The 26,313-nt window shown below is 42.3% G+C and overlaps 1 protein-coding gene across 18 annotated transcripts in view; it reads right to left on the bottom strand.

Moving 5' to 3' along the window:
• cadpsa (Ca2+-dependent activator protein for secretion a) overlaps window positions 1–26,313 on the bottom strand; it is a 212,713-nt gene that overhangs the window by 183,506 nt on the left and 2,894 nt on the right. For all 18 annotated transcript variants that reach the window (XR_015866670.1, XM_088424134.1, XM_088424131.1 and 15 more), the window contains exon 2: window positions 1,339–1,452. Coding sequence is in view for 17 of the 18 variants with exons in the window: in XM_088424134.1 (XP_088280260.1) it covers window positions 1,339–1,452 (114 nt within the window). In the remaining variant the exon portion in view is untranslated. The remainder of the gene's footprint in view (window positions 1–1,338; window positions 1,453–26,313) is intronic.

The following is a 26,313-nucleotide window of genomic DNA, read 5'->3' as shown; positions in this document are numbered from 1 at the left end:
CCTAGGGGCTTGGCTTTATTTCTGTTCTTTCGTCTCCATTTGCAGTCGTTTTTAGGTAATTACACCTATTTTCAGTTGCCGTCCCTGTAACGCGTCACTACAATTCTCCTATTGATCGGTGTCTCCTCACAGAGATGGTGGTCTGCAATTGGTCGGCCTCACTTGTTTGAACGGTAAAGCTTTGTTCGATTGTGAGGGGTTACAAAACCGTATTTATAGTGCATTTTACTGCTTAATTCAAAGTTAGCCATGGGTCTAGTGATGTTAAAGAGAGAAGTAAGAAGATGATTTATATGGAAACGATGCTTGAGATAACCCTTATTAGGGAATATGGGCATAACAAGCGGCACTCAAAGGTAAATAAATCCTTTCTATATTTTTTTTATTTATGATGTTTTCGTCGTATACATGTATATTATATATATGTAGCACTTACTATACAATTTTGGTACCAATTTTAAATATGTAAGTACAATTTTGATGTTTTTACCTGGGATTCTAAACGCATTAGCCATTTAACAAAGGTTTGGATTGCCTGTCATACAACAAAATCGCCTTACGACCCCAACCACGAAACGGATTCATGTTGTAACCCGGGTCCCACTGTATCACCTTCTTATGTCATGAGTATTCTCAGCTAATGCAAAAGTTCAATATGTAATGAAAAAAAAACCTTGAAATCTTGAATCTGGGTAATGGAAAAAAAATCTGCAATGCGGTAAATCCGTGTGATGAAAAAAAAATTCACAGTGGCGAATCCGCGATAGTGGAACCGTGAAGTAGCGAGGGTTCACTGTATATGCAAACTATAAAAATGCAGGTATAAACTAGAGTAATGGCAAAATTGTTAGTACATTTTAGGACATATTTGCAGTGGACAGTTTGTCGGTGCATCACTGACGGACACCCATTTTGCCAACCAATCGCGAAATGATGAGAAACGCTTTTGAAACATGAGTCAAAACACATGGTTGGTTTCATCTAGCATTTTCTATATTTTTTTTGTTTGTTTTTTTTAGTAATGTATTTTTAAAACTCTTTTTGAACACAGCCATTGAGTCACATCTTTTCAGTTCTATTTCATAGTTGTTCCATAAATTGACACCTCAAACAGATTCACACATTTGCGTGCTGGTGGCTAGCAAAAAAACAAAAAAAAGACCTCTCAAAAAACACAGATAAGCAGCACTGGACTATAAGCTGCAGGGCTCAAATCATGAGGAAAAAGTCCCTGAAAAATATGGTGTGTGTATATATATATATATATATATATATATATATATATATATATATATATATATATATATATATATATATATATATATCCCCAGTACTCACCTCATAGTAACTTTGGACAGCATTGATGAAGGCCTCATCAGCTACAATCTGCGTTTCCCCATTGAGAAATGCCTGAAAACGCTCTTTGACAGTCTGCAGCTGCTGCTTACTGATCTAATAAAAACAAAAATTAAAGAGAAATCTGTTATAGTACATTAGAATGAAAATCCATACTCCATCAGTCAGAAGTCTTTACCCATTTGAACATGACAACCATGAAGACAAATAACTCTATTCTCCATTGTTATTCTTAGTAAGTTGATTAAATGTGAATGTCCATGATACTGTATGTTTTACTGTATTCAGATCCCTAACAATGTTGTTGTCAAGTGTTTTAGCTTCTTTGCTGTGCTTGTCCAACACTTGAAGGGTAATACCAAAAGCTGAGCGTCAAACTGGGTTCTACTCAATGACCAGACTCTTGTTTTTCCTTTTTTCCTTTTTTGTTTTTATTTTGATTTTTCTTTAATCATTGTGGTATGTTGGTTGGCAAAGGAGTGTCACACATGAGCCATAACCATAGCCACACGCATGGCCATAGGCATAGGCTTAGCCATAGGTAAAAAACCTTAAAGACAAACAAAAGCCATTCACTCTTTCCACCTTCCTTATAAAAGAAGGTACACAATACTACATAATCAAAATATTCAGTACACATTTGACATTAAACTACAGTTTTACCTTAAAGTTAAGACTAACTACTTTTAAATGAATTGATGTGCAGATACAACAAAGTATAAAACGTTCTTACCATAGAAGCTATAATACATTTCAGCAAGCTACTAACTATAATACACAGGCCTAATGATCTAGCCCCCCTCCCTCCCGTGCCTCTTTCTGCCACCACAAAAACATCGCATGCGACCGAAAAATAATAATTTTGGTTCTCTCAAAGACTCAACACACAGGGCCAGTTGCTCTCCGGAGCTCTGGTAACTGTTGCCATGGCCACCACTGCAGAAAAAGGAGTATGTGATTATAGCTTCCTTAATGGGGTTCAAAGTTCACAGCTACAGAAAAACCATCTGTCTTCTACCCGTAATCCACATGAATATTGTTAAAGTGATGTTCAAATGTAAATCAGTACAATGGTGACAATTCACTCATGTTTTACCCACACTTGCTTTGACACCGTGGAACCATGTTCATGCTGGTATTTAAAATCTTGTTATTTGCGTAGGTTTCAAGATTCTAGCTAGCACAAACACAACAACATAAACTTCCTACGTGCACATAACTGCTTGCAGAAGATACCTTGTATGATCATGAAGAATTCCAAGAGAAGGTATTCTCTACTATCAATATGTACAGTACAAACAACCAAAAATGTGGCAATTTATACACAGTACAGAACAATGTGTGAGAAGGAAGGGCGACCCCTAATTTACTTTTGTAGAATTATTTATAGTGAATAATTTACTTTACACAATAAACATGAATAAAACAATGCACAACCCTTGCTTTTTTAAATCATGTTTTATATTTTAATTATCAGCCAAAAAAGTAAAAAAAAACTCAGAGAAGTCATTTGGGAACAGGTTCTAAAAAGATCCCAAATCGCCATCATTAGGATACACTGGAGAGATTATGTTTACTAGCTGATTTGGGAATGTATTGGGATTCCCCTGAAGGAGTTGAATAAACTGACGGGTGGAGAGAAAAATTTTTCCCCATACTAGAATGGTTTGACCCACCTTGTCACGTGCCACCTCTCAAAAATATTTGTTTTTGTGAACAAATATGAGATCAAAAGAGGACACTAAGTAAAACATTTTTGTGAGGACAAATATTTATTTATAATTATTTCTTTTGAGAACAGGTCTGACATATTATGTTAATTATTTTTTGTGGAAAAATGTTTGTTAATAATTAAGTTAATGATTTATGCACTACTGTAATCCAAAAGATTACAATTCAATTCCAATTTCTCTGTGGACAAATATTTCTTTATAATGATTTCTTTATGAGAAGAGGTCTGACAATTTGTTGATTATTTTTTGTGGACAAATATTTATTAACCATTAGTTAATGTGTTATTTTTGTGAACAGATCTCTACTGTAATCGAAAAAGATGACGCTTCATGTTTAATCATTTTCTGTGGACAAATATTTATTTAAAATTGCTTCTTTTTGAGGTCTGAAACTTTGTTGACCTTTTCATGGACAAATATTTATTGGTAATTAAGTTATTTCTTTTTATAACAGATCTCTTCCATGATCCAAAAGAAAACAGTTTATTTTGATTATTTTTTGTGGACCAATGCAAATGAAGTTTGAAGGGTTCTAAAGTTTAATAAATCACTGATGGCATGTTTTAAGACTTTTTTTGTTAGTATAAAAATGTTTTGCACTGGATAAGGGGTACTTGATTGAAAACCTATTTAACAAAGGGTACATCACTGAAAAAAGGTTGTGTTACGGCGGGAGGAGAGAGGACCCAAGAGCACGCACGCACTGGTAAGGGCAATGGCAGAGCGTTTATTGAACAGAAGGTGCAGGTAGTCGTGGGGGCTGACGGGAGCGTGGCACAGAGGTTTGGGGGGTTCCGGAGTCAGGAGAGCCGGGGTTTGGCTGGGGGTCGGGCAAAGGGAGAGAGAAAGGAGGGGGGCTCGGGCAGACAGGTTAAGACGGCAGGCTAGCGGGTGGTCAGAGGCGGGCAGGGTCGAAATACCAAGGATCCAGTCAATTCGGCAGGCAATCAGGTGGTCAAGGACAAACAGGGTCGGACAACAGGCAGGCTGGCAGGAAGAATTGCTGGAAAGCTCGGTGTAGCGCATAGAGACGACCTGGCGGGTTGTGGAGGGAAGTGACCTGGCTTTATACTGAGCGGGTAAGTGGTTGCAGGTGTTAGTGTTCGAGGTTGATTAGCAGGAGGGCTGAGCGGGTGTGGTGAAGCTGGAAGTGAGGTGGCTGAGCTGGTGAACTGTGACAGGTTGAGAAGCATTGGTTTAAGAGAATGCTAGCACAGCAATGACCAATTGGGTTGTGATGAAAGATACAATGAAATGTTGCCATACCATTATGTTAACGAACTAATAGCAGCAGGTTTTTTTCAAATGAGTGAACATTTTGCTGAGTGCTTTTGTTCATTAAAGAGAGTTTGTAAACATCCTGCAAGTGACTACTTTGGTGATCACGGTGGGATTTGTGCTCTGGCATTTTCAACGATTTTCTCTTCAAACAAAAACACTTATTCCAGACCATTTTAGACAAAACAACCATTAAGAGTTTCATTACTTGCACTATCTATATTTTGGATGCACACCACTCCATACCACATCTAAGATAGAAAGATGGAACATCTTTTATAGCAGCGGTCCCCAACCTTTTTATCACCACGGACCGGTCAATGCTTCGGATCTACATTGCGGACTGGGTGTGCGTCACTGAATGACTGCTCTCAAAAGTACATCATCCTTCTCACTATGTATTATCAACAGCGGCCAGAAGCGGCGCCAAAAAACAAAGATCATGCCAAACAAAGCACAAATGAATGAGCTTTTAAACTAAATCAGCTCCAAAACATTATTTCGAGTGCGGCCCACGCGGCCCGGTACCAGTTGATCCACGGACCGGTACCGGGCCGTCCCCAACCGCTGTTTCATAGTACTCTTATTCTTAGTGTTACAGTAGATGTTTCCCAAGCTTATTACTTTAACACTTGGGTACTTTTAGTCATTTTGTTGTGTGTGTGTGTGTGTGTATATATATATATATATATATATATATATATATATATATATATATATATATATATATATATATATATATATATTAAAAATTGAAGTGCCTATTTTCATTGTCTCCTATTTCCTCATGTTTCGCCCTTCTATAACACCACAAAGAATATAATGATCGAGGACGGGATCACACCATTTATTGTGTTCGTGATGAAAAGTCTAAGTTGGGTGTGTTGGATTTGCATGCGTACTTTGCAACGTTGTGTCTGCCTGCGGTTCCGACTATCTGCTGCAGTGTGCACGGTCTGTACTGTATCGGAGGGCAGCGCAGCTACGAGGGAAGGAGACGGGAGAAAATGGATGAATGAGGAACTGTGTGGCATGAGAGAAGGACATTAACGCAGTGCGTCACAAAAAACAAAACTAGAGCTGCAAGCAGCAATAAAGGGCCCTCGTAGACCTGTCCACGTTGCGGTATGATCAGGTCAGAGTATTAACGAGTTTGGGTGTATGCACATTAAGTGAACATTATAAGGCAATTTCTTTGAAAAGGTGCAATTTTAATTAGATTTGATCATCATATTATTTTGTGCCACATGGTGGTGTTACCAATACAATGAAAAATGAGTTGGTAGATGACTTCAGTACAGGACTCTTATCAAATTTGTGAAATTTAGAAAAGCTGGTATTTATGTGGGGTGAGTTACAGCAGTTTGTATTGTTACAGTTGTGTGACTTTAGGCTGCTGTTTAGGCCACGCCCATTATCGAAATATTGTACTATTTGGTGGCGGGCAATGGGCGTGTCTAATGGCTTTTCAGACAACATTTAAGCAATATCACTTCAAGGGGCTCAGCTGAGTACATAGAAACGGTAAGGAATTGCTATTTTTTTCCTCCACCAGGTGGCGCTCGCACTTTGATTAAAATATGCAAGTAGGTGTGTTTCACATTGGACTCCCATCCCATATATGAGATTTTGAAATGATCAGATCATCTGGGTCCAATTACAGCAACTTTTATCGTTTTGGTGAGATATTGGCCTTTGAGGTGGCATACAAGCAAAGCCCTATATTGAAAAGTCGTTAAAGTTGAGAACATTCATGTTCAATGTCTCAAAGCTTTTCTGACCTTTTTTCTGTTAATTTACTCAAACAGGCATTGCACAGCACACGAAAGTGTAAAAAAATAAGATTTTTGTCAGTCACGTGGTGCTGTAAATATATTGCTAGTTTGTCACATAGCTGTATTAAAGTCATGACTTAATGTCCTTGCAAAGTGTCAGATGATTTGAAGCTGTTACAGCTGAGTTATTTTAGGTTCTTGTCACTCTTGGCGAAAGAATTATTCATCATTATTTGAATCTCCGTCCCCATCTTATATGTCGAGTGAACTCTTAAAGAGAAGAATGCACTTGTTCGAGACCGGCAAATGTCCAAGAACGGGGCAAAACTGCACATTAAAAAAATTCATAACTATTTTAATGTACATCGTAGCACATGACTTACATGTCCTACATTCGCCTAAAATGTTTCGTAACTGTAGGTCAAACCAAGCAGGAATGACTGTAATATTTCGACTCTAATGACAGTTTTTCCTGCCACTAAGTGGCGCTAGAACTTAACTGGAATATATGTTTGTCGATTTCTTCAGGAATAGACTCTCATTCAATGTAAGCTATTGTGAGATCACATCAGATTGTATGGGTCAAATTACAGCAGCTTTAACTAATCTGATAATATCTTCGGAAAGAAAATGGATGTAGAGGCCACGCCCATTATCGAAACATCATAAAATTTGGTGGCGGTCAGCACTATGTATAGAGGCTTGTCAGACTTAGTTTCAGCGATATTACTTCAAATGGCTCATAAAAACATTGAAAAAATGCTATACTTTGGGCTGCCACTAGGTGGTGCCCTATATGTAATGTAAATAATTTTTAAACATGTGTTAAGGGCATGAGTCTACTTGTATCTGTCAAGTTTCAGATTTGTTTAAGCTTGTACAGCTGAGTTATTAAGTTTTTGTCATATGTGGCAAAATAAACAAATGCATATTTTGAAGCCCCGCCCCCATCATATTTGTCGGCAGATCTTTACGAAATTTTGATCCGTTATGCCTCTTAGTCTCATAGTACACCACAGCAACTTTGAAGTTGATTGGGTCAAGCGTTTAGGAGAAAAAATAAGCAGTTCAGGAACTGCAAATGAGCAAAAACGGGCGAAAAGTGCACATTAAAAAAAAAATCATAACTCTTTTTCTGTACATCTGAGCATGGCTTGCATTGACTTTTTTGTCGCACTTGAGGTCTTACATATGCCTACAAAATTCCGTAGCTGTAGGTCAAACCGGCCGGGACAAGGAAGCTTATTTTCAACTCATAAGGCCATTTAGGGTACAATTACAGCCACTTTTTTCGTTTTGGCGAGACGTCTGACTTTGAGGTGGTGTGCAGGTCACGCCCTTTATCCAAAAGTCGTAAAATTTGAGAAGCTTAATATAACATGTCTTAATGGTATTTTGACCAAATTTTGCACAGTATATGAAAGTGTAAAAAATGACATTTTATCAACCACAAGGAGGCGCTATTAGCGATTTCAAAAATTTGTAAAGACAAGTGTTAAAGGCTTTAGTCTCCATGTATCTGTAAAGTTTTAGATTTTTTTTTAAGCTTTTGCATCAGAGTTATTAAAGTTTTTGTCACTCTTGGCGAAGAAAAAAATTGAACACATATTTTGAAGGCCCACCCCTATCATATATGTCAGCAGATCGTCACCAAATTTTGCCCTGTTGTGTCGCTAAGTCTGATAATGCACCACAGCAAATTTGAAGTCAATTTAGTCAAGGATTTAGGAGAAAGAGGAAGCAGTTCAGGACTTGCAAACGTCCAAAAATTGCACATTCAAAAATTCATAACTTCTTTTCTATACATCTGAGCACACAGTTCATGGTGACTTTTTTGTAGGGTCTCAAGGTCCTACAAATGCCTAAAAATTGTTGTAGCTCTAGGAAAAACGAGTCGGGACTGACTGTACATTTCCGACCTTAGATGGCGCTGCAGAGCCATTTTTTTTTTTTGCATTGTTTTAGGAAACACTAAAATATCAATTTTTTTGCCAGGCCCGACAACTGTGCCTTCGTGACAAATGTGCCAACAGTGACTTTTCGTGCATGTTTAGACCCTCAAAAATGGGATAGTTTTATCATCCAGCTACAAACGGGCTCGCTGAAAGATTTGTGCAAACTATGAAGCAAGCTCTCAAGTCTTCTAAAGGCACAAAATCCCTCAGTTGACGTCTTTTTGCATTTTTATTGTCATTATATTTATTTTCATACATATTGATATCCACCTCATGCCGCAACAAAGGTATCTCCTGCATTGTCTCTACTCAAGAGAAAGCTTCGCACTCGACTGGACCTTCTAAGACCCCAGGAGACTAACAAGGTTGTTCATTGTCAACATGGAGCTCAAATGGAAGGACGGGGCAAAGCAAAGTTGAGAGGTTTTACAACTGGAGACAAGGTACTCGCCAACAATTACGCCAGTGGTGTTAAGTGGACATTTGCCACCGTTGTTGACAAAACTATTCCTGTTTCGAACACCGCGAAAACCAGCGATCATTTTACATGGAGAAGACATGTCGATCAGTTGTTCCACACGTCTGGTTCATGTGATGTCTCATCTCAGGAGCCACCCCTTTTTCCTCAACTGGAAGTCCATCAGGAGCAGCCTAAGTTCTTAGGAGAGCAGCAGCAACAGCCTTCAGTAATTGACAGTGTTCCATGCAAGCACAAGACGAGAATGCATACCATCAAAAACATCATGTTTATGACATCGGGGACATATATAAGGCAGCGCCACCCAGTAGTTTCTCTCAGAACCTTCTCACGTGTTGGTTTGCATGCCATATGAATGCCGCACTTTTTGCGGTTTGTTCATTTCTCTTCGTTGCTTGTAGCCCGTTGACTGTGTCAGTCAGAGTTGCTGTTTACGCTCCGCCCTCCGGTGTCCGCTTGTGTTGGTTTATCATCGTTTGTTTTGCTGTTGTGCAACATTTGCTGTGGTTTTGCTTCACAGGGTGAGTTGTGTTGATTTATATGTGTGCTATTGCTTTGTTTATTGTTTGTGATTTTCACCGATTTTGATTGTTTACCACTATAGTGTTAATACCTGGTTACGCGTTCCTTTAATGGTGTTCAGGGCCTGACATGTGCGTGTTCGCCATAAAGTTGTGCTTTGTTTTTGCCTGGCTGTGAAGTTTCCGCGGATGTTTGTGCTGCCTGCTCACCCACCAGCTTTTGGTGTCGGCTGCATCTGTCATCTGTCTTCTCCCCATTCCCGCCTGTGCTGTGTCGCTTGCGCTTCGCACACAATCTTGGCTGGTTGCTATCGTCCATTTTCCGCTGTACCCGTTGCACGACGCACCCGTCGCCGTTTTTGTGCCGTGTTCCTCTCGCCGATCAGTGGCATCTCGCCTGCGATCTTGGCTCCGTGTATCTTGCCTGTCTCCGTCTTGCAACACATCAGCTCGTGCCTTAACAGCTTTTGTCGCACTGCTCTCAGTCATATGGAGTGCTCTGTGCAGTGGTCCAGTTGTGGCTGTCGCGTTGTGGTGACGGACTCACGGAGTGTCCGCTGTTTGCGTTCCCGGGAATCGCCGCACATTGACACGGCCTCTTTGCCGCAGGTGAGTGTGGCTATTGATGATGTGACCGTTTTTTTGGAGTCCAACAAGTCTACAACCATCGCCACTCCTGTTGAGTTGGCAGTCTCCTCGCTGCCCGTTCACAGACGAGGCGTGAAACGCCGCTCTGCCAACCTTCCTCCGCCTGATTTGTCCTATAAACCAGGTTATGCTGCTAAGGAAGCTAAGGTTGCCTTTTAGCGTTCCCAATTGGAAGAGATGTCTGCACTGTTGCAGGAGCGCCTCCAGCCAAGTGCCTTTGCTTCCGGTGAGCCATCCTCTTTTCAAGGCGCTGTTGCACCAGACCTTTACAGGGATGTTGATGCCATTTCTCTGTTTGCTGTAGACTCATACTTCCGTGAGTCTGGGTTCGATTCCAGGGATTCCACTGTTGGTTCAACTCCTTTTGATAGGGGCTCGTTGCTCACCATATTGGGTGATGCAAATTAATTTGTGTCCCTTTTGCGCTCTGCTTTGCAGGAGCTTCAGGTGGTGTTCCTTGTCCCGAGCCTCCCTGGAGAAATCACTTTTTCCGGCGTGGCTGCCCTTCTGCTGCCTTCACTGTCCCACAGTGTGGGCATTATTTCATCTCTTGCAGTCCTGTTGGGCCGATACGAGTGCTTTTGCCCACCATACTCCTGAGAGGTGTACATTGGCGGCATTGCAGGATGTTGCTAACATTGGGCTAGACCGCATGTCTGTGGTGGAGGATGTCGCTTCCTTGCTCTTGTCACCAGATGAGCTCGCTCAGCGTAAGTGGCGTTGTTCTAATGTACAAGGTCGCATGGCGGATGACCTCATGACAAAGGCCTATAATGCTTGTGTGCGCTCAGATCGCATCGGCAACTCTGTCTCGCACCTCTCCGACTATGACAGAGCTTCGCCATTTCTGGCCCTCCTCGGTTACCCGCCTCTCTGCCTCGTTAAAGTGTTTCAGCCAAAAGTTCTGGCCAAAGGGGTCATTGAGCCTGTTTTCCTTCCAAGCCTCACCAGGGGTTTTTTTTCCCCTTCCTTGTCCCAAAGAAGAGAGGTGGTTTTCACCCAGTTTTGGACTTGAGAGGGCTCAATTGTTATCCCAAAAGGTTACCATTTCGCATGCTGACGACATCCGACGTATTGCAATCAGTCAGTTTCGGTGAATGGCTTACGTCAGTCCATTTGACGCACGCTTACTTTCATGTCCCCATCATGCCTCATCACAGTTTTCTGCGCTTTGCTTACAGGGGTGCCCACTGACAGTTCCAGGTGTTTCCGTTCAGCTTCTCACTCTCACCAAGGGTGTTCACTCGCTTCGTGAAGGCGGCCCTTGCTCCCCTGCAGGTAAGGGGCATGAAAGTTCTTCCATACCTGGACGACTGGCGGATCTGTGTCTTGTGCTCAGGTGGTCAAGGATGCTACCATGCTGCTTCGTCACGTGTCTCGGTTTGAGGATCAAGGCCAACTTGACAAAGTCGTCTCTGGTTCCTTCACAGTGGACCACCTTTGTTGGGATGTCAATGGACTCTGTGTCCAAACTGGGCCACCCTTCACTTCAGTGAGTGGAAGACGTTTTGCTTGTCCTGGGTTTTTTTTGTTTAAACAGTCGCCTCCCTTTCGGAATTTTTTTGCAATGATTTCTCTCATCGTGGTAGTTCCTCTGGAGCTCCTACACCTTTGTCCCCCTACAGATGCAGTTGAATGTCTTCTACTTGCATGCCAAGAGACATCAGCACCGATTCCTATGAGTGTCTTGTCGCTGTCTTCTCACACTGGCCCTGTGGCGCTGGTGTGCTTTTGTGGCCAGGCATTCAGCAAGGAGTGGTGCCGTCTTGCCAGAAGTGATATCAATGCATGCATGTCTCTCTGGCTGGGGTACCGTTTGGCAGCACTGGTTTGCTCAGGGGCATTGGTCGTCAGTGGACACCGCAGACCACATCGATGTCCTGGAACTTTGGGCTGTGCATCTGGCGCACATCCACTTTCTGCCATTCTTTCGGGGTCAGCACGTCCTTGTGCGGTTGGACAATACCTCGACAGTTTTCCACATCAATCATCAGGGGGGTATCAGGTCCATCAAGCCTCTCTTCAATGGGCTGCTGCCCACCTAGCCAATCGGCGGGAAGCCTACTTTCCGGGTGTCCTAAACAAGGTAGCAGACTCGTTGTCTCGTGGGGTTCCAACGCCAGGGGAGTGGCGTCTGCACCGGAGATTGAGCTTGCCATATGGGCTCGTTTCAGCCAGGGTGGGGTTGACCTCTTTGCCACGCACGAGTCAATTCACTGTTCTCTTTGGTTCTTTCTGATGGGGGTCAGCAGTCCACTGGGGCAGGATTCCCTGGCACACCCTTGGCCATTTTGTCTCCTACATGTTTTCCCACGTCCTTCCCCTGATCTGGATGGTGCTCCAGAGGGTCCTTCAGGAGGGCCACACACGGTTGCTGGTGGCCCCCTTTTGGCCAGCACAAAAGTGGTTCCCTCTGCTTCACAGCCTGTGTTTTGCCGACCCTTGGCATCTTCCAGCCCGGTCGGATCTGTTATCCCAGCAAGAAGGGCAAGGGTGGCATCCCCACCCTTATCGGCTTTGCCTGTGTGTTTGGCCTCTGAGGGGCCTGATCCATTGCTAAGATGCTGCTTTGATTCAGTCGGACACCAGGGTTCCTTATTGCGGTTATTGCACGACAAGAGGTGAAATTTGTTTGTGTCATGGTATGCGACACTTGCCAGAGACCCACTGGCTTATCCTGTTCCTGCTGTCTTGGAATTTCTGCAGTCTCTCCTGGATAAGGGTCACTCACCTTCCACGTTGAAGGTTTATGTCGCTGCCATTGCGGCCTGCCACACGGTGGTTGATGGCGACTTGTTAGGGTGCAACCCGTTGGTTTCTTCGTTCATGAAAGGGGCCCGGCATCTCCGGCCCTAAGGTGCGCCATGCATCCCAGCCTGGGACCTGCACGTGGTGCTTGACTCCTTGTGCCGGCCTCCTTTTAAACTCGTGTGAGGCACCTCTAAAGTGGCTTTCTCTGAAGAATACATTTTTGCTCTCCGTTGTCTCGGCTAAAAGAGTTGGGGAATTGCATGCCCTGTCTGTCAGCACTTCCTGCATCATTGTGACACCCTGATGGAGCCGCGGTACTTCTGTGGCCGAATGCCGCTTTCGTTCCGAAGGTGCGATCCCTTCCTATGTCAATAAACCTTTGTGCATCGCTCAAAGGTATTGACGACATGGACGCCAATGCAGGAAGTCGCATCAGTCCAATTTCTATTTTGCTCTTCTTCAGCCATTGTGGGTTAAAAAAAAAAAAAAAGCATCTGCGGGTCTGGCTTCGATGTATGCTAATGCTAACGTTAGGTGGTTGAGCAACATGTTTTTTTTTTGTCTTTTTACATATTTTATTAAACTACTTCCACAGTTAAACATGGTGGATCAACATAGCACCGCCTTCTATGTGAGGGTTCTTGAAGGCATTTATATGGGTCGATTGGCTATAGCAGCTGTCTAACAAAAGTATGGGCCCGTACACAATGTCATTGCTCACTGCACAAAAGCCTTCAACTGTTTAAGTGAATGCCCAGCGCCTCCGGGCTCAGGTAGACATGAAGTCTGCCATGAAGTCTGCCTGGCGACACATGTTAGCTGAATTCTAATTGGCTAAAAACTCACTACACTGAAACTGCAGCACTTAGGAGGAGCGTAAACATGTAAATATGTTATGAAAAGAACAGAATATGGAGAATAATTTTATACATAAATATATATATATTTAGTAAAAATAGATTTAAAAAGAAATGGACTTATAATTATGATAGTTTATTATAGTTCTGATAATGATAATAAAATAATGATAAAAGACACTTGAGTACGCATTGGTCCTGTCGTGTTGTGCTATTTAGTAGGAAGACAGCAAAATTAGGAATCAGTTATACCCTTAGAGAATCTGAAAAGCTTCCTCCTTCCCCTTCTCAAGTTTACAGATTGCACAGAATAATGTACAGTCGGCCCCCGGTTTACGAACACCCTCGTTTACGAACATTTCGACTTACGAGCATGGACCGTGGAGATTTTTGTCCCTCACTTACGCACAAACCTTCCGTCTTACGAACAATCCGACATGCTGGCCATTGTGTTCGTATATTTATTTTGTTTTGCTAGAAATTGACACTCCAAGCATCACTGAACGCTATTGCTCTTATAATGTCACAGTCACTGTCCCAGTCACGGTGTTAGTCACGGAGTCAGTCACGGAGATGCCAATATGCTATTGGTCGATTAAGGTCACAGTCCAGTCTCACTCACGGAGATGCTATTGGCCGGCGTCACGTCAATCACAAAAATGCCGATATGCTATTGGCCGAACGCCTTTATCTAGCTTGATGGCACAGCTGGTCGGGATGGAAGGAAGGAGAGAAAATGAGTGAAAAACGGAAGGAAGGAATGTTGTGAAGACTTTGCAAACTTTATCTGTTAGACATGGCTTCTAAAATTGCAAGTGGCGGTAAAGGAAGAAGTAAGAGGATGATGACAATAGAAACCAAGCAGGAGATAATAAAAAAATACGAAGGAGGCGCATGCATAGTTAACCTTGCTCGTGAGTATGGACGGAACCGCTCGGCAATCTTCTAAGGACAAGACTTTCCTTGCCGGGGGACGAACCTCGCTCGACAACAAAATGGAGAGGCTTCTTCTATTATGGATTAAAGAGAAGGAAATCGCCGGTGATATGTTTTAGTTTGAGAAAAGTTCATGTTTAAGAAAATAAATAAATAAATTCTGCGGGTTGGTCTCTGCTCACCTACGTCTCCACTCAGCTCAAGTCACGTCGCCCCAGACGAAAATGTAATTTATCCTTTATATATCCATAGTAAATAAATTAACTGCACAGCAGATTATGCTACTACTTTTTAATATGTGTGTAAATTCGTGATAGTTGTTAAATATGATCTCACCACGCGTTTCCACTCAATGCGTACGTACAATTGATCTCACTTTGCTACATCAACAAAATCATCTCCTCACGCACAACACGCTAACACTGATATGCTATTGCTCTTACAATGTCACAGTCACTGTTTCAGTCACGGTGTCAGTCACGGAGATGCCGATATGCTATTGGTCGAACGCCTTCATCTAGCTTGATGGTACAGCTGGTCGGGACGGAAGGAAGGAGAGAAAATCAGTCAAAAACGGAAGGAAGGAATGTTGTTAAGACTTTGCAAACTTTATCTGTTAGACATGGCTTCTAAAATTGCTAGTGGCGGTAAAGGAAGAAGTAAGAGGATGATGACAATAGAAACGAAACAGGAGATGATAAAAAAAAAAAAAAAATACGAAGGAGGCACACGCATCGTTAACCTTGCTCGTGAGTATGGCCGTAACCGCTCGGCAATCTTCTAAGGGCAAGACTTTCCTTGCCGGGGGACGGACCTCGATTGACAACAAAATGGAGAGGCTTCTTCTCTTATGGATTAAAGAGAAGGAAATCGCCGGTGATATGTTCTAGTTTGAGAAAAGTTCCCGTTTAAGAAAATAAATCGATAAATTCTGCGGGTTGGTCTCTGCTCCCCTCCGCCTCCACCCAGCTCAAGTCACGTCGCCCCAAAGGTAAATGTCATTTTTCCTTTGTATATTTATGTTATTTAATTTAACTGTACAGTAGGTTATGTTACTCATTTTGAATATGTGTATAAAGTCGTGATGTTTTTACCTAAGGTTTTTGCACGCGTTGCACGCATTCACTAATTAACATAGGTTGCCCGTCATACGAGCAGTTCAAGTTACGAGCGTAGCCGCTGAACAGATTATGTTCGTAACAAAGGGGCCCACTGTATATGAATTTATTAGTATCAAGTAAAGCTGCAAATAAAGAAAAATCTAATTAGGCTCCATTCTCATGCAGCATGTGGCAGCTTCTTTAGTTCATCAACTTGCTTGTCATTCACCCTTTTAGTGATAGGAGGGGGAGTGCAAATACCCCCCTCCACCTCATGTCATCAGTCCAATTTCAATAAGTTACACTCTCGCTGTCCCTCAGTTTGAACACAAATGAGTGGGCCAAAGACCAGGAACTTCTGACCCAGAACCTCGCGGCCAAGAACTCATGGCTGGACGTGGGACTCGAAAGATGGCTGCTGCAGCGGCTGGACGTGGGACTCGGAAGATGGCTGCTGCAGCTGCTCAGAGAAGAACAGCAGTAGTTTGGCCGGCGGCTTGGAGGGCACCAGCAAGCACTGAACGGGGAACTGGGAAAACATATGCCGCGCTTGGATGGGGGACTGAGGAGAGGTGCACCATGTGCAGACCAGGACCACAGGAGACGTGCACCTTCTTTCTGGATGCAAAGTAGGCCAGCACCGGGTTGCAGGATCCGGGGCGTCCAGTTGTGGGCACAGGGTCCGGGACGTCCAGCTGCGGGGGCGCAGGGTCCGGGATGATGAGTCGCAGTGGTGCAAGGACAGGGACGCTCAGCAACCGTGACGGGGATGCTCAGTCGCTGTGACGCAGGGACGGAGATGCTAAGTCGCCATGGTGCCGGGACGTGGACGCTAAGTCGCCATGGCGCTGGGACAGGGATGTACTGTGGCCAGGGAGTCAGGGACGCACTTTGGCTGGGGAGCTGGGACATGGACTTCCAGCTTTTCTGTCTGGAGACTAGGGACAGGGGCACTAGTCACATCAGCCTGCAGCCGGGGAGCTCGGGGAGCACAGACACAGGGGGCAGACTTGACCCGAACGGGGGAGGGTGTGCGTGGAGGCTGCGACTCAAGACTGGGTGAAGAAGAAACGTGAGGTGACCTGAGGACTGCTATGGGATGGAGTGACTCTGGATTAGGGTGTGCCGGGACAGGTGCATGGTGTTTAGAGGATGATGGCTGGTGACCATTACTCGGGCGCCCCTGTTGGCCGCCGGGATGGGCAGAAAGCTAAACGGGTGCCCCAATAAAGGTCACGGTTAACAGAAGGCTTGAAATTAAAATCTTCAAAATCAGAATCGGAATCACTCTTACAAACAATATCTGGCAAGGGCTAGGATAAAGGAAATCTTTGTCAAAATCAAAATTGTCAAACAAAAAAAGGACTCGGATAAACAAATTCAGAACCGGACTCTGAATGGAAGGGGGCTAATAGGTGATGGAGGCTGCTCGGACGGAAACGAGGGTGGTGAGTAATCTTCAAGGTCAGATAAATCACGAGAGACGTGGGGTAGAAAAATAGTGGGATAAGGGAGCGCGGAAGCAGTGGTGTAGGGCGTAGAAGAAGGAGGTGTGGATAAAGTGTATAGAGAGCAGTGCTAGCGGATGGGGAAGGAGGAAGTGTGGAGGACGGGTATGGAGAAGTGTTAAGAGGGGGGCTCGGACGAAAGGAACAAGGAACAGACAATATGACTTACACGGTGGGGACAGGGTAGGCGGGCAGGCTGAGGGTGTGGGCGAGGAAACGCCTACCCCACCGCCTTGGGCTTCCTGCTGGTTCCATGGGTCATTCTGTCACGATTCGGCATAGCGGCGTGAAGAGGTGTGGAACGTGGGAAAGGTGGAACCAAGTAAACTGCAGGACTGAGAGGGCTGAGACTCAAATAATGAAGGTTTAATTAACAAACTAAGGCAGGAGATGGAAAAAAAACAATACAAAATACAACAAAAAATGAGAACAAACTCACAGGGGACAAGCGGGAGCAAGAGGGTGAGGCTTCTCGAGAAGGGCAAACTACTGGAGTGAGGTGAAGGCTAAACAGTGAGGTGACAATAAGCAATGACCCAACAAAGGTCAAGACAAAATGCTGGAACTTAAATATAAGCAGAACTATCTAGGCAATGTGCAACACATGGGAAGCAACAAGAGGCGGGGGAAAACTGAGAATGGCTGAGACACATTGCTGGAACACACTGATGACAGGTAAGGCAAATCACAATGACAGGAGCGGGGGAAACAACGAATATCTACAACTGAAGCTACCAAAACTTATACCCACTACAAAACAAAACCACAGAACGTGACAAAAATCACATCTGACAATTCCAGTCCCCCATTTCAACTTGTGACAATGTAAAATGGATCCACCATAATCACAAATATTAATAATTAGACAATTAAAGCATTTCTCATTTGGGTAAAAATTCCACAAAGCTATACTCCACCACACTCTCCATTTCAATTGCAACAAAGAAACAAACCGTATCGTCCAACATTGTGGTTTGACAAAGAACGCGCAATGCACAATTATACAGTAAAACGTGATTGCTGGGGTGTGCTTTCTCCCTCCTCATGCTGATGGTGACATAACAACAAATGGGTGGGTAATCCCAGATTACAGATCAGACGCACCAAGAAAGGATTGGAAGAGTACTCATCAGGGAAAGAGCTGTTATCTGTAAACAAGGCTTAATATGGGGGCAAGACGGTGGCCAGTACTAAAATGTCACATGCTGAGGCCTCCGAACGGTCGAGACGCTGAATTATTTGATCTTTTCTCAAAACAATAAAATCATTAATGAAAACCTCCCTTCAAGAAGATATTGTATAATTTCAAATTAAAATAATACAAATACAAATACATCTGAAAGATGGACAAAACATTTTGGTTCTGTTCCCTTTCAGTGCGTTCTTTGAAAATTACCGGTAATTACCGGTAATACATGAGGTGTATCATGTGGCTGGCACAGGTGGACCTTTTGGAAATTTTGGCGGTTCCTCATTCACCGTCTGTGCCCCTGGGCTTCCCTCTGTCATTAGTCCACCATTTCTTTCAAGCCAGCTCAAACTGTAATCATTACTTTGTGGTTTGTCATTTTATTTTACATTACTCACACTACTGTCATGACTAAAATTATGACCTCATTAGGTACGTTACAAATTTTTGCTGGTTCATTATTCATCTGCAACAGGGACGTTCATCAATCCTCGACGCACAAGCAAGAATTGAGTCAATTCGCATGAACACGCACTGTGAACACTGTTGCTCATGACACATATGCCATGACTGGGATGTATTTCTTCACAGTGCCATGTCATGATTCTACAAAACAAAATTCACACATAACTACAACACATCTGCACCACCAACATGTCCAAATCCAAGTAAAGGTTTTGCTAAGATTTCAGTACAAAATCCATTCTTTTTTTTTTCCTCAAAAAGACTTCCATGACTTGTAAAGTTTGTCTTCGCTTCATTTCCAATAATAAATCATTTTGTATTGACGACATGGACGTCAATGCAGAAAGTCTCATCAGTCCAATTTCCAATTTGCTCTTCATCCATTGTGGGTTAAAAAAAAAAAAAAAAGCATCTGGCTTCGATGTATGCTAATGCTAATGTTAGGTGGTTGAGCATGTTTTTTTATTTCTTTTTAAATAACTTATTTAACTACTTCCACAGTTAAACATGGTGGATCAATATAGCACTGCCTTCCTGCATGAGCGTCCAGTTACGACATGTTTTATGTCAGGGTTCTTGAAGGCGTTTTTATGGGTTGATTGGCTATTAAAAGCTGTCTAACAAAAATATGGGCCCGTACACAATATGTCTCTGCACACTGCACAGAAGCCTTGATACTGTTCAAGCGAATGCCCAGCGGCTTCGGGCTCAGGCAGACTTGGTGACACACTTTACCTGAATTCTACACTAAAACTCTACACTAAAACTGTAGCACTTGTAGGAGTGTAACCATATGGATATAATATGACACGAAAAGATCAGAATATGGAGAATTGTTTTATGTATAAAATATATAGTACGTATATATATTTAGTAAAAATACATTTTATATAAAATGGGCTTTTATTATAGTTATTAGAATTATTATCTTTTATTATAGTTATAATGTCAGGTTTTATTAGGCCAGCATAGAAGGCTTTGCTGGCCCTGACGGCCCACCACTGTTTAATACCTATAAAATTCTGCGAGTATTTTGAGGACTTTCCAAATATCTGAAATGACATAACAGTGGAACATTACTTTTTGTTGAGGTTTCAACCCATAACATGTTAATTTTTCTTTTTTTTTTTTTTTTTTTTTGGGGGGGGGGGGTGCCTGGTCAAGTTGCTTGCTGTTGATGGCATGCACTGAGATACACCGCCAAATTAAATTTTACAAATCATTGTCTCAATCAGGGGTCCCCAACCTTTGGTCTGCGGCCCGATACCAGTCCGTGGATCAACTGGTACCAGAAAACAAGGGTAGTCCCTGAACACAATATTATTTGTGTACATTTGTGTAGATTTTGAGGCGGCAGCCCCAGAAGTATTTGAGACTCAAGCAAGCTGATAATGTAGTTAGTCGTTAATGGTGAACTCATATTTTATGTGCACTTTATATTCACCATTTGAAGCCCCCTTCAGTTCCTCGGGTATGTAATTCGACTGATTTTTGTTATTGCTGTAATAATATCGGTGATGTTTGGCCCTATGTAATTGAAAATGATGTGTTTTTGCAGTTCTCAACGTACATAATTTTGCATAATACTCTGGGAATAAAGCGTCATGTTCATTTCTTTAGATGTTGTCAACTTGTTGAATTTTGCTTCCTGTATATCCGGTGCTGTAAGTGCAGAGAAGGACAGACAAATGAACTGAACTATTTTGCTCATTCATCTGCAGCTGTAGTTCATCCTATTCCAGTAGGAAACAAGTAGCTATTACTCGTTTATACAAATCGCAATATTGAATGTTTGCCTCAAAACGGACACGACCACTAGTGCTCATAAATTCAAAACATGAATGGCTTAGTATTACTTCGTGACAAATAAAAATTGAAGTCTGGATACAAAAGTCTTTATAGCAGTTTCAAAGGTATACAAACATATCTATCACACATAAAAGTGATCTGTGCACACAAGAGCCCAAACTATAGTTTGTACCTAGTGGTCTACAGAGTAGATGTTTTTCTTACTATCGTTTTTTAAAAATGTTTTCCATGTTCGTCTGGGTGCATAATTATGAATCTCGGAATCTGAAAGAAAAAGATTTCCTCTTGGCATTGTAATAAGACTTTCATATGTCGCTGCCATGGAGGCCAGGGGGAGGACCCAAGAGCATGCGAAGATAGGTGAGTGCAGTTCAGGTTTCTTTATTTATAAGCAGATACCTGCCGGCTTGCAGACTGGCAGGGGTGGACTGCTGTGTTGGTTCGCCAGAAGTGGGCGAAGTCGAAAGGTGGCGGGCGGGGATGGGACACGAGCTACTTGTAGAATTGGCAGGCTGGCAGATGGTCAGGGGTAGGCGAGATCAAAAACACAGGCAGAAAGAGATAATTGATAGGCAAGCGGATGGTCGGGAACAGGCAGAGTCAAGGCATGGGTAATCCAGCAGGTATGAATGCTGGAAAGCTCGGCGTGATGCATAGAGACAATCTGGCAGGAGCAACGAGGAAGAGACGGGGTTGTATACTGAGGTGATCAGCAGCAGCTGTTGGTGTTTAGGGCTGATTGGCAGAAGGGTTGAGCAGGTGTGGAGGCTGGAAATGATGTGGCAGGACCGGAGGACTGTGACAGTTGCAGCAAGAGTATGCAAATTTTAACGCTTGTACAGTATTTTAACCATTTTCACCCTAACTCTAACCCCAAGTCAACTTTCAAGCCACAACCACTTTTCACACTACCTAGTGTGTCTGCCAAGATGCAGGTCAAGATATGTGGGGGTTTCTGTTTAATAGCTACGACAAGGGAGGTACAGACACAGGATGTGAGAGTATGAGAGCAATATTCTGCAGTCAGAGCAATACAGTGATCCCCCTACTTCGCGGTTAATGGGGGCAGTCAACCCCCCGCGAAGTCTGAAAACCGCGAAGTAGGGTATCAGTTCCTAGATTTCTGTGTACGCCCCAATATAGCTGCAGTAACCACAAACAATCTTTTTTTTGTATTAAATTTCCTTTATCCTATTATTTAACATTACATTATCCTTATTAACATTATTGTATATTCATTAAATAACTAATATTACTTAGTTTGTTGAGAATTTATTCTCAGGACTGGTTATCTGCACCAAGACTCCGGTGAAAGAGTACGCAAGTCTTCATGTTGAACTTCACGTATATTTTGGCTCATGTATGGTGTATCATATAGTATCTGATGAATAATAAATCAACAACAATCTTAAAGTCAGTCAACTAACATATAAACACTTAATCTATAAATTTACTGTATTTTTAGCCGACATTAGCGGGTTAGCAACAACTAACAACAACTACTAACTATAAAGTGCAACCTCTACACAAACAAACACATAATCAGAATAAACACTCATCGCTTACTAAACATCGGCAGTAGCGTGCGTTATCAACATAAATGATAATAAACTATAAATATGAGCTTACGTTGTCATTCGCTACGTCACGGTAACGAGCCGAATGACGCAGAGAGAACGTGAAACAGGAAACTGAAATGCAACGCGACGCGACAAATTAAAAGCATGCATTTCAAAATAAGATAACAAACGTCACGAACTCTAACGCTTGAGAATTCTTAACATAGTTATTAACTAATATTACTTCGTTATTTAATACAGAACTGTACACTGTACTTTTTTGCTTTTTTCAATTTTTGTACATTTTTTTAATTATTTTTTTATTTTGAAATATTTTTTTTATTTTTCCTGGAAAAACCCGCGAAGTACTGAGACCGCAAAGTAGGAGGCATCACTGTATTCTGTAATCAGGGACTACCTTCAGCTCTGTTGAATGAATGAGCATTAGAAAACAATATTTGGACCATTTCAAATTAGAATATAGTTTGAATGCAGTGCATCCTGTGTTAGAGAAATTAAAAGAAAAAATCATATCAGAGAGAAAACAAATAATACATTCGCCATATTGTTCAATCATTACTTCAATAAACTTCAATAAAGCTTATGAATGAATGTTAATGTGTCAACTGCAACTGCAACTCTTGTTGCGAAAATGTTTCATCAATACATAAAAAAATTACACTTTTTTTTATGCCCTGGGAGAAATTTTGACTCGACTCTGGCTTTTAGATGTTTTTGATGTGTGATATCAAAGGAAAAGCATACAAAAAAAAACATTAGGAGGCTAAAATATTGCATAGATCGTCAAAACATGTTGAGCTTCAATATACTGTCCCGTAAACGCTTGCAAACGGGAAGTCAAGAGGTACACCAGAGGAGGTACATTTACTGCCATTAAAAATGGTAAATATTGTCAGTTTTGGACATATTGAAAACGGGATGTTTAAAAATGCATTTGCCCCGATTTATGCGTTCAATCCTTCCAACAGCAACGCGCCAACGGGGTGCAATAGAATGTTTTTTGTTGAGACCCCAACACCACCAGGGATGCTAGGAATAATAATGATAATAAACGTAAATGTATATAGCGCCTTTCATGAAACCCAAGGTCGCTTTACAAAAATAGATGGGACAAAGAAGGAGGGGGGGTTGGAGACCATAGGCCTCAGTTAAAAAGGTGGAACTTGACTTGCTTTTTAAACGTAGCCGGCGTGGGGGCTTGGCGGATGTGGAGAGATAAACTGTTTCAAAGAGTGAGCAGCAAAATAGAACGCTCTATCACCAAAGGTCCGTTAACTGTTAACAAGCACCTTAAGTATACTTCTGTACTGGACTTATGTGTATCTTGTGTATTTTATTTCTCATATTTTATATCTCGACTTGAGGATACTGCTGGAAATGTGAATTTCCCTACGGGGATGAATAAAGTATCTATCTATCTATCTATCTATCTATCTAGCCTGGACCAAGGGATCACAAGTACCACCTTGCCAGAGGACATCAAGGATCTCGATTGGGAGTGAAGCTGGAGAAGATCAGAGAGGTACTGGGGAGCAAGACCATGGAGTGATTTGTATGTGAGCAGTAAGATTTTTTTAAGTAATGCAAGACTTCACTGGGAGCCAGCGAAGCTGCTGAGTGTAGGGATAATGTGTTGCCACCACTTTGTGTGTGTGAAAGCCCTGGCAGCAGAGTTTTGAACACGCTGTAGACGGTCCAGGGCTTTAAAGGGCAAACCATAAAGGACACCATTGCAAGAGTCAGGCGGGGAGTGATGAATGCATGGATCAGTGTCTAAAACTGTCAGTGACAGTGAGGGACAGAGTCTGCAGATGTTTTTGAGGTGGAAGTAGACGGATTTGGTGGTGTTGTTGATGTGGCTAATGGACAACTTATGACAATTGCAAACTTTCCAATGACTTTATTGAGTGGCTTAGCCTGAACTCCCATAATGCAAAGTTCTTGCAGTGTATTATGGGAAAGTCTTCGACCCAGTAACAAAATGTTGCAAGAAAGCTTTCATTTGCTGCAGGGAAGCGTATTATTTCATGCAATGCGTAACATTATTGCATATTATTATTGCAATATTATTATTGCATATTCCGTCGCAAAATCTGGAGCATTGAATAGCTGTAAACGTTTTTTTTCCTCACAAAATAAAAAATTATTTAAAACAAAACAGTCTTGGAATACTGTATAAACGTATTTATTGCATATGCATGGATAGGGCTGATACTACTGAAAACTTTGAGGAGTTCAAAGTAAAACTATATATTTGACGATGTTTTGAGCCTTTCAAAGTCAGCAAAGTTTGGGTGATAATAAGGTCAGGTTAGTGAAGAATCCCTGGACACTCAGGGGTTAATGGACCTTTACATTTTACAGTTTATTATTTTGTAGCACTCTTTGCATGTGAATTAAAGCAATATAAATTTTTCACGATCAGCAAAATGTATATTTTGAAAGTATTTATTTATGTGATGCATAATCTGGTAATAAAATAACTGAAGCAACTAAACAGAGTAGCCCATTGAGAACCAAAAGATACAGCTGTTTTTGGGGAGCCAACCCTAAAGAGCCCGCTCTTGAAAAAGAGCCAGCATTCCCATCACCAGCGACTCCATCTGTGGTAACAATTTATTGTTTCTGCATAATTCATGAAGACAACATGTAAGCTACTAATTATGAAAGCCTTGCCAGTCACCCTGCTGTGTTTTTACACAAGCACACACAACCACATACAGAATAAACATACACAACATGACTGCTTGAGTGTGTGATGGTCCTCTCACTTTTCCGCATATACAAGGCAATGTGTGTAGCATAATTATAGGCTGTCGGTGAGTCACCATACCTATCTAAACTATTGAGACTCTGATAGTCATCACTGTGGTCTATCAGCAAGGCTACAGGACAATTAGACTCAAATCTGTAGACTTTTACAGTGACTCGGGGCACCTTATGAACAATGAGAAAGCTGGAGGTGGCACAAAGCAAGGACAACTTAAATGCTGGAGTGGGGCTACATTTTTTGCAACAAGTGCACCTGGGCTCCAAGGCAAGCGGAGAACAGCCGAATCCCCCATAGAGAGCCCTAAGCAGGCTGGAATTGAATGCAGGACCACTATTCCACCATGTCTCCCTTCCTTGGTCTTTTCTTTGTAAAATAATAAGTTGAATGATAAATCGAGGGTATCAGACTGTATATATCCATCCATGCATTTTCTATAGCTGCTTTTCCTCACAAGTGTAGCAGGCTTCCTGGCGCCTATCTCAGCTGGCTTCAGGTAGGAGGCGGTGGACACTCTGAACTGGTTGCCAGCCAATCACAGAGATAAACGACCATTCATGCGCTCAATTACACCTAAGGACAATTAGTATGTCCAAATCACCTGCCATGCATGTTTTTTTCGGAATGTGGGAGGAAGTCAGAATGTCCATATAGAACCTATGCAGGCTCAGGGAGAACATGGAAACTCCACACAGGAAGACCAGAGCCAGGTGGATTTGAACCAGGTCCTTTGAACTGTGAGGTGGACGTGCTATTCACCGCACCACCAAGCCGCCGGAGACTGCATATATAATAAATATTTTTATACTTGTTACGAGTGTGCTTATGAGGTTCACTGTCAGGTGCCTGCCTGCTTTGTTTTTTTTCGCCCCTGTGTTCTCCCTTGCATTTTCAATGCAAATAGGTGTGTGCCACAGCGACGACAGGATTGGAGGGTCGGCTTCAGGAGGGCCCGTGATTGGCTATTGTCGGGTGCGCACCTGACATATATTGAGCCAAGATGACAGATGCAAGAGACAGCTGCAGACGATCCCTTGTCCTCCTCCACTCCAACCGGCCTCACATTTGTTTGTTAGTTTATCGTTTGTGTAGTTGGAGCAGTAGGGGTGGACTGCCATTTTTGTTACACCGTTTTTCTCCTGTTTATGTAAGTCTTGACTCCCTAAGATACTGGACTGCTATTGGTTGCCGCCACGGAGTCACTGAGATGCTGGTCTGCTATTGATGGGCGTCACGGTTTCAAAATGGCGACATGTTAATGAGTTGTTCTCATGTGAGTGTCTACAATATCGTGTTCATTGTGCATTTTAGTGCTTAATTCAAACTTTAATTGGTTAGTCAAGGGTCCCAAGATTGCTAGTGATGTTTAAGAAGATGATTCGTAAATAGAGGAAATGAAGCAGGAGATAATCAAGAATTATGTAGGAGGCTAGGCTAGGCTACCCTCACTAGAGAATATGGCCATATCAAGCTCATCACGTCACTCAAAGGTAACTAAATCTTTTATACATTTTTAATTTATTAACTTCTTTAATGGTATAAATGTATATTATATAAGTAGCATTTACTATACTATTTTGTTACAAATTTCTAATATGTATATC

The sequence above is a fragment of the Hippichthys cyanospilos genome, chromosome 9 (genome assembly GCF_059441005.1).
Source record: "Hippichthys cyanospilos isolate Australia breed blue-spotted pipefish chromosome 9, RoL_Hcya_1.0, whole genome shotgun sequence".
Classification (NCBI taxonomy): Eukaryota; Metazoa; Chordata; class Actinopteri; order Syngnathiformes; family Syngnathidae; genus Hippichthys; species Hippichthys cyanospilos.
This window is presented reverse-complemented; position numbering and strand designations above follow the sequence as displayed.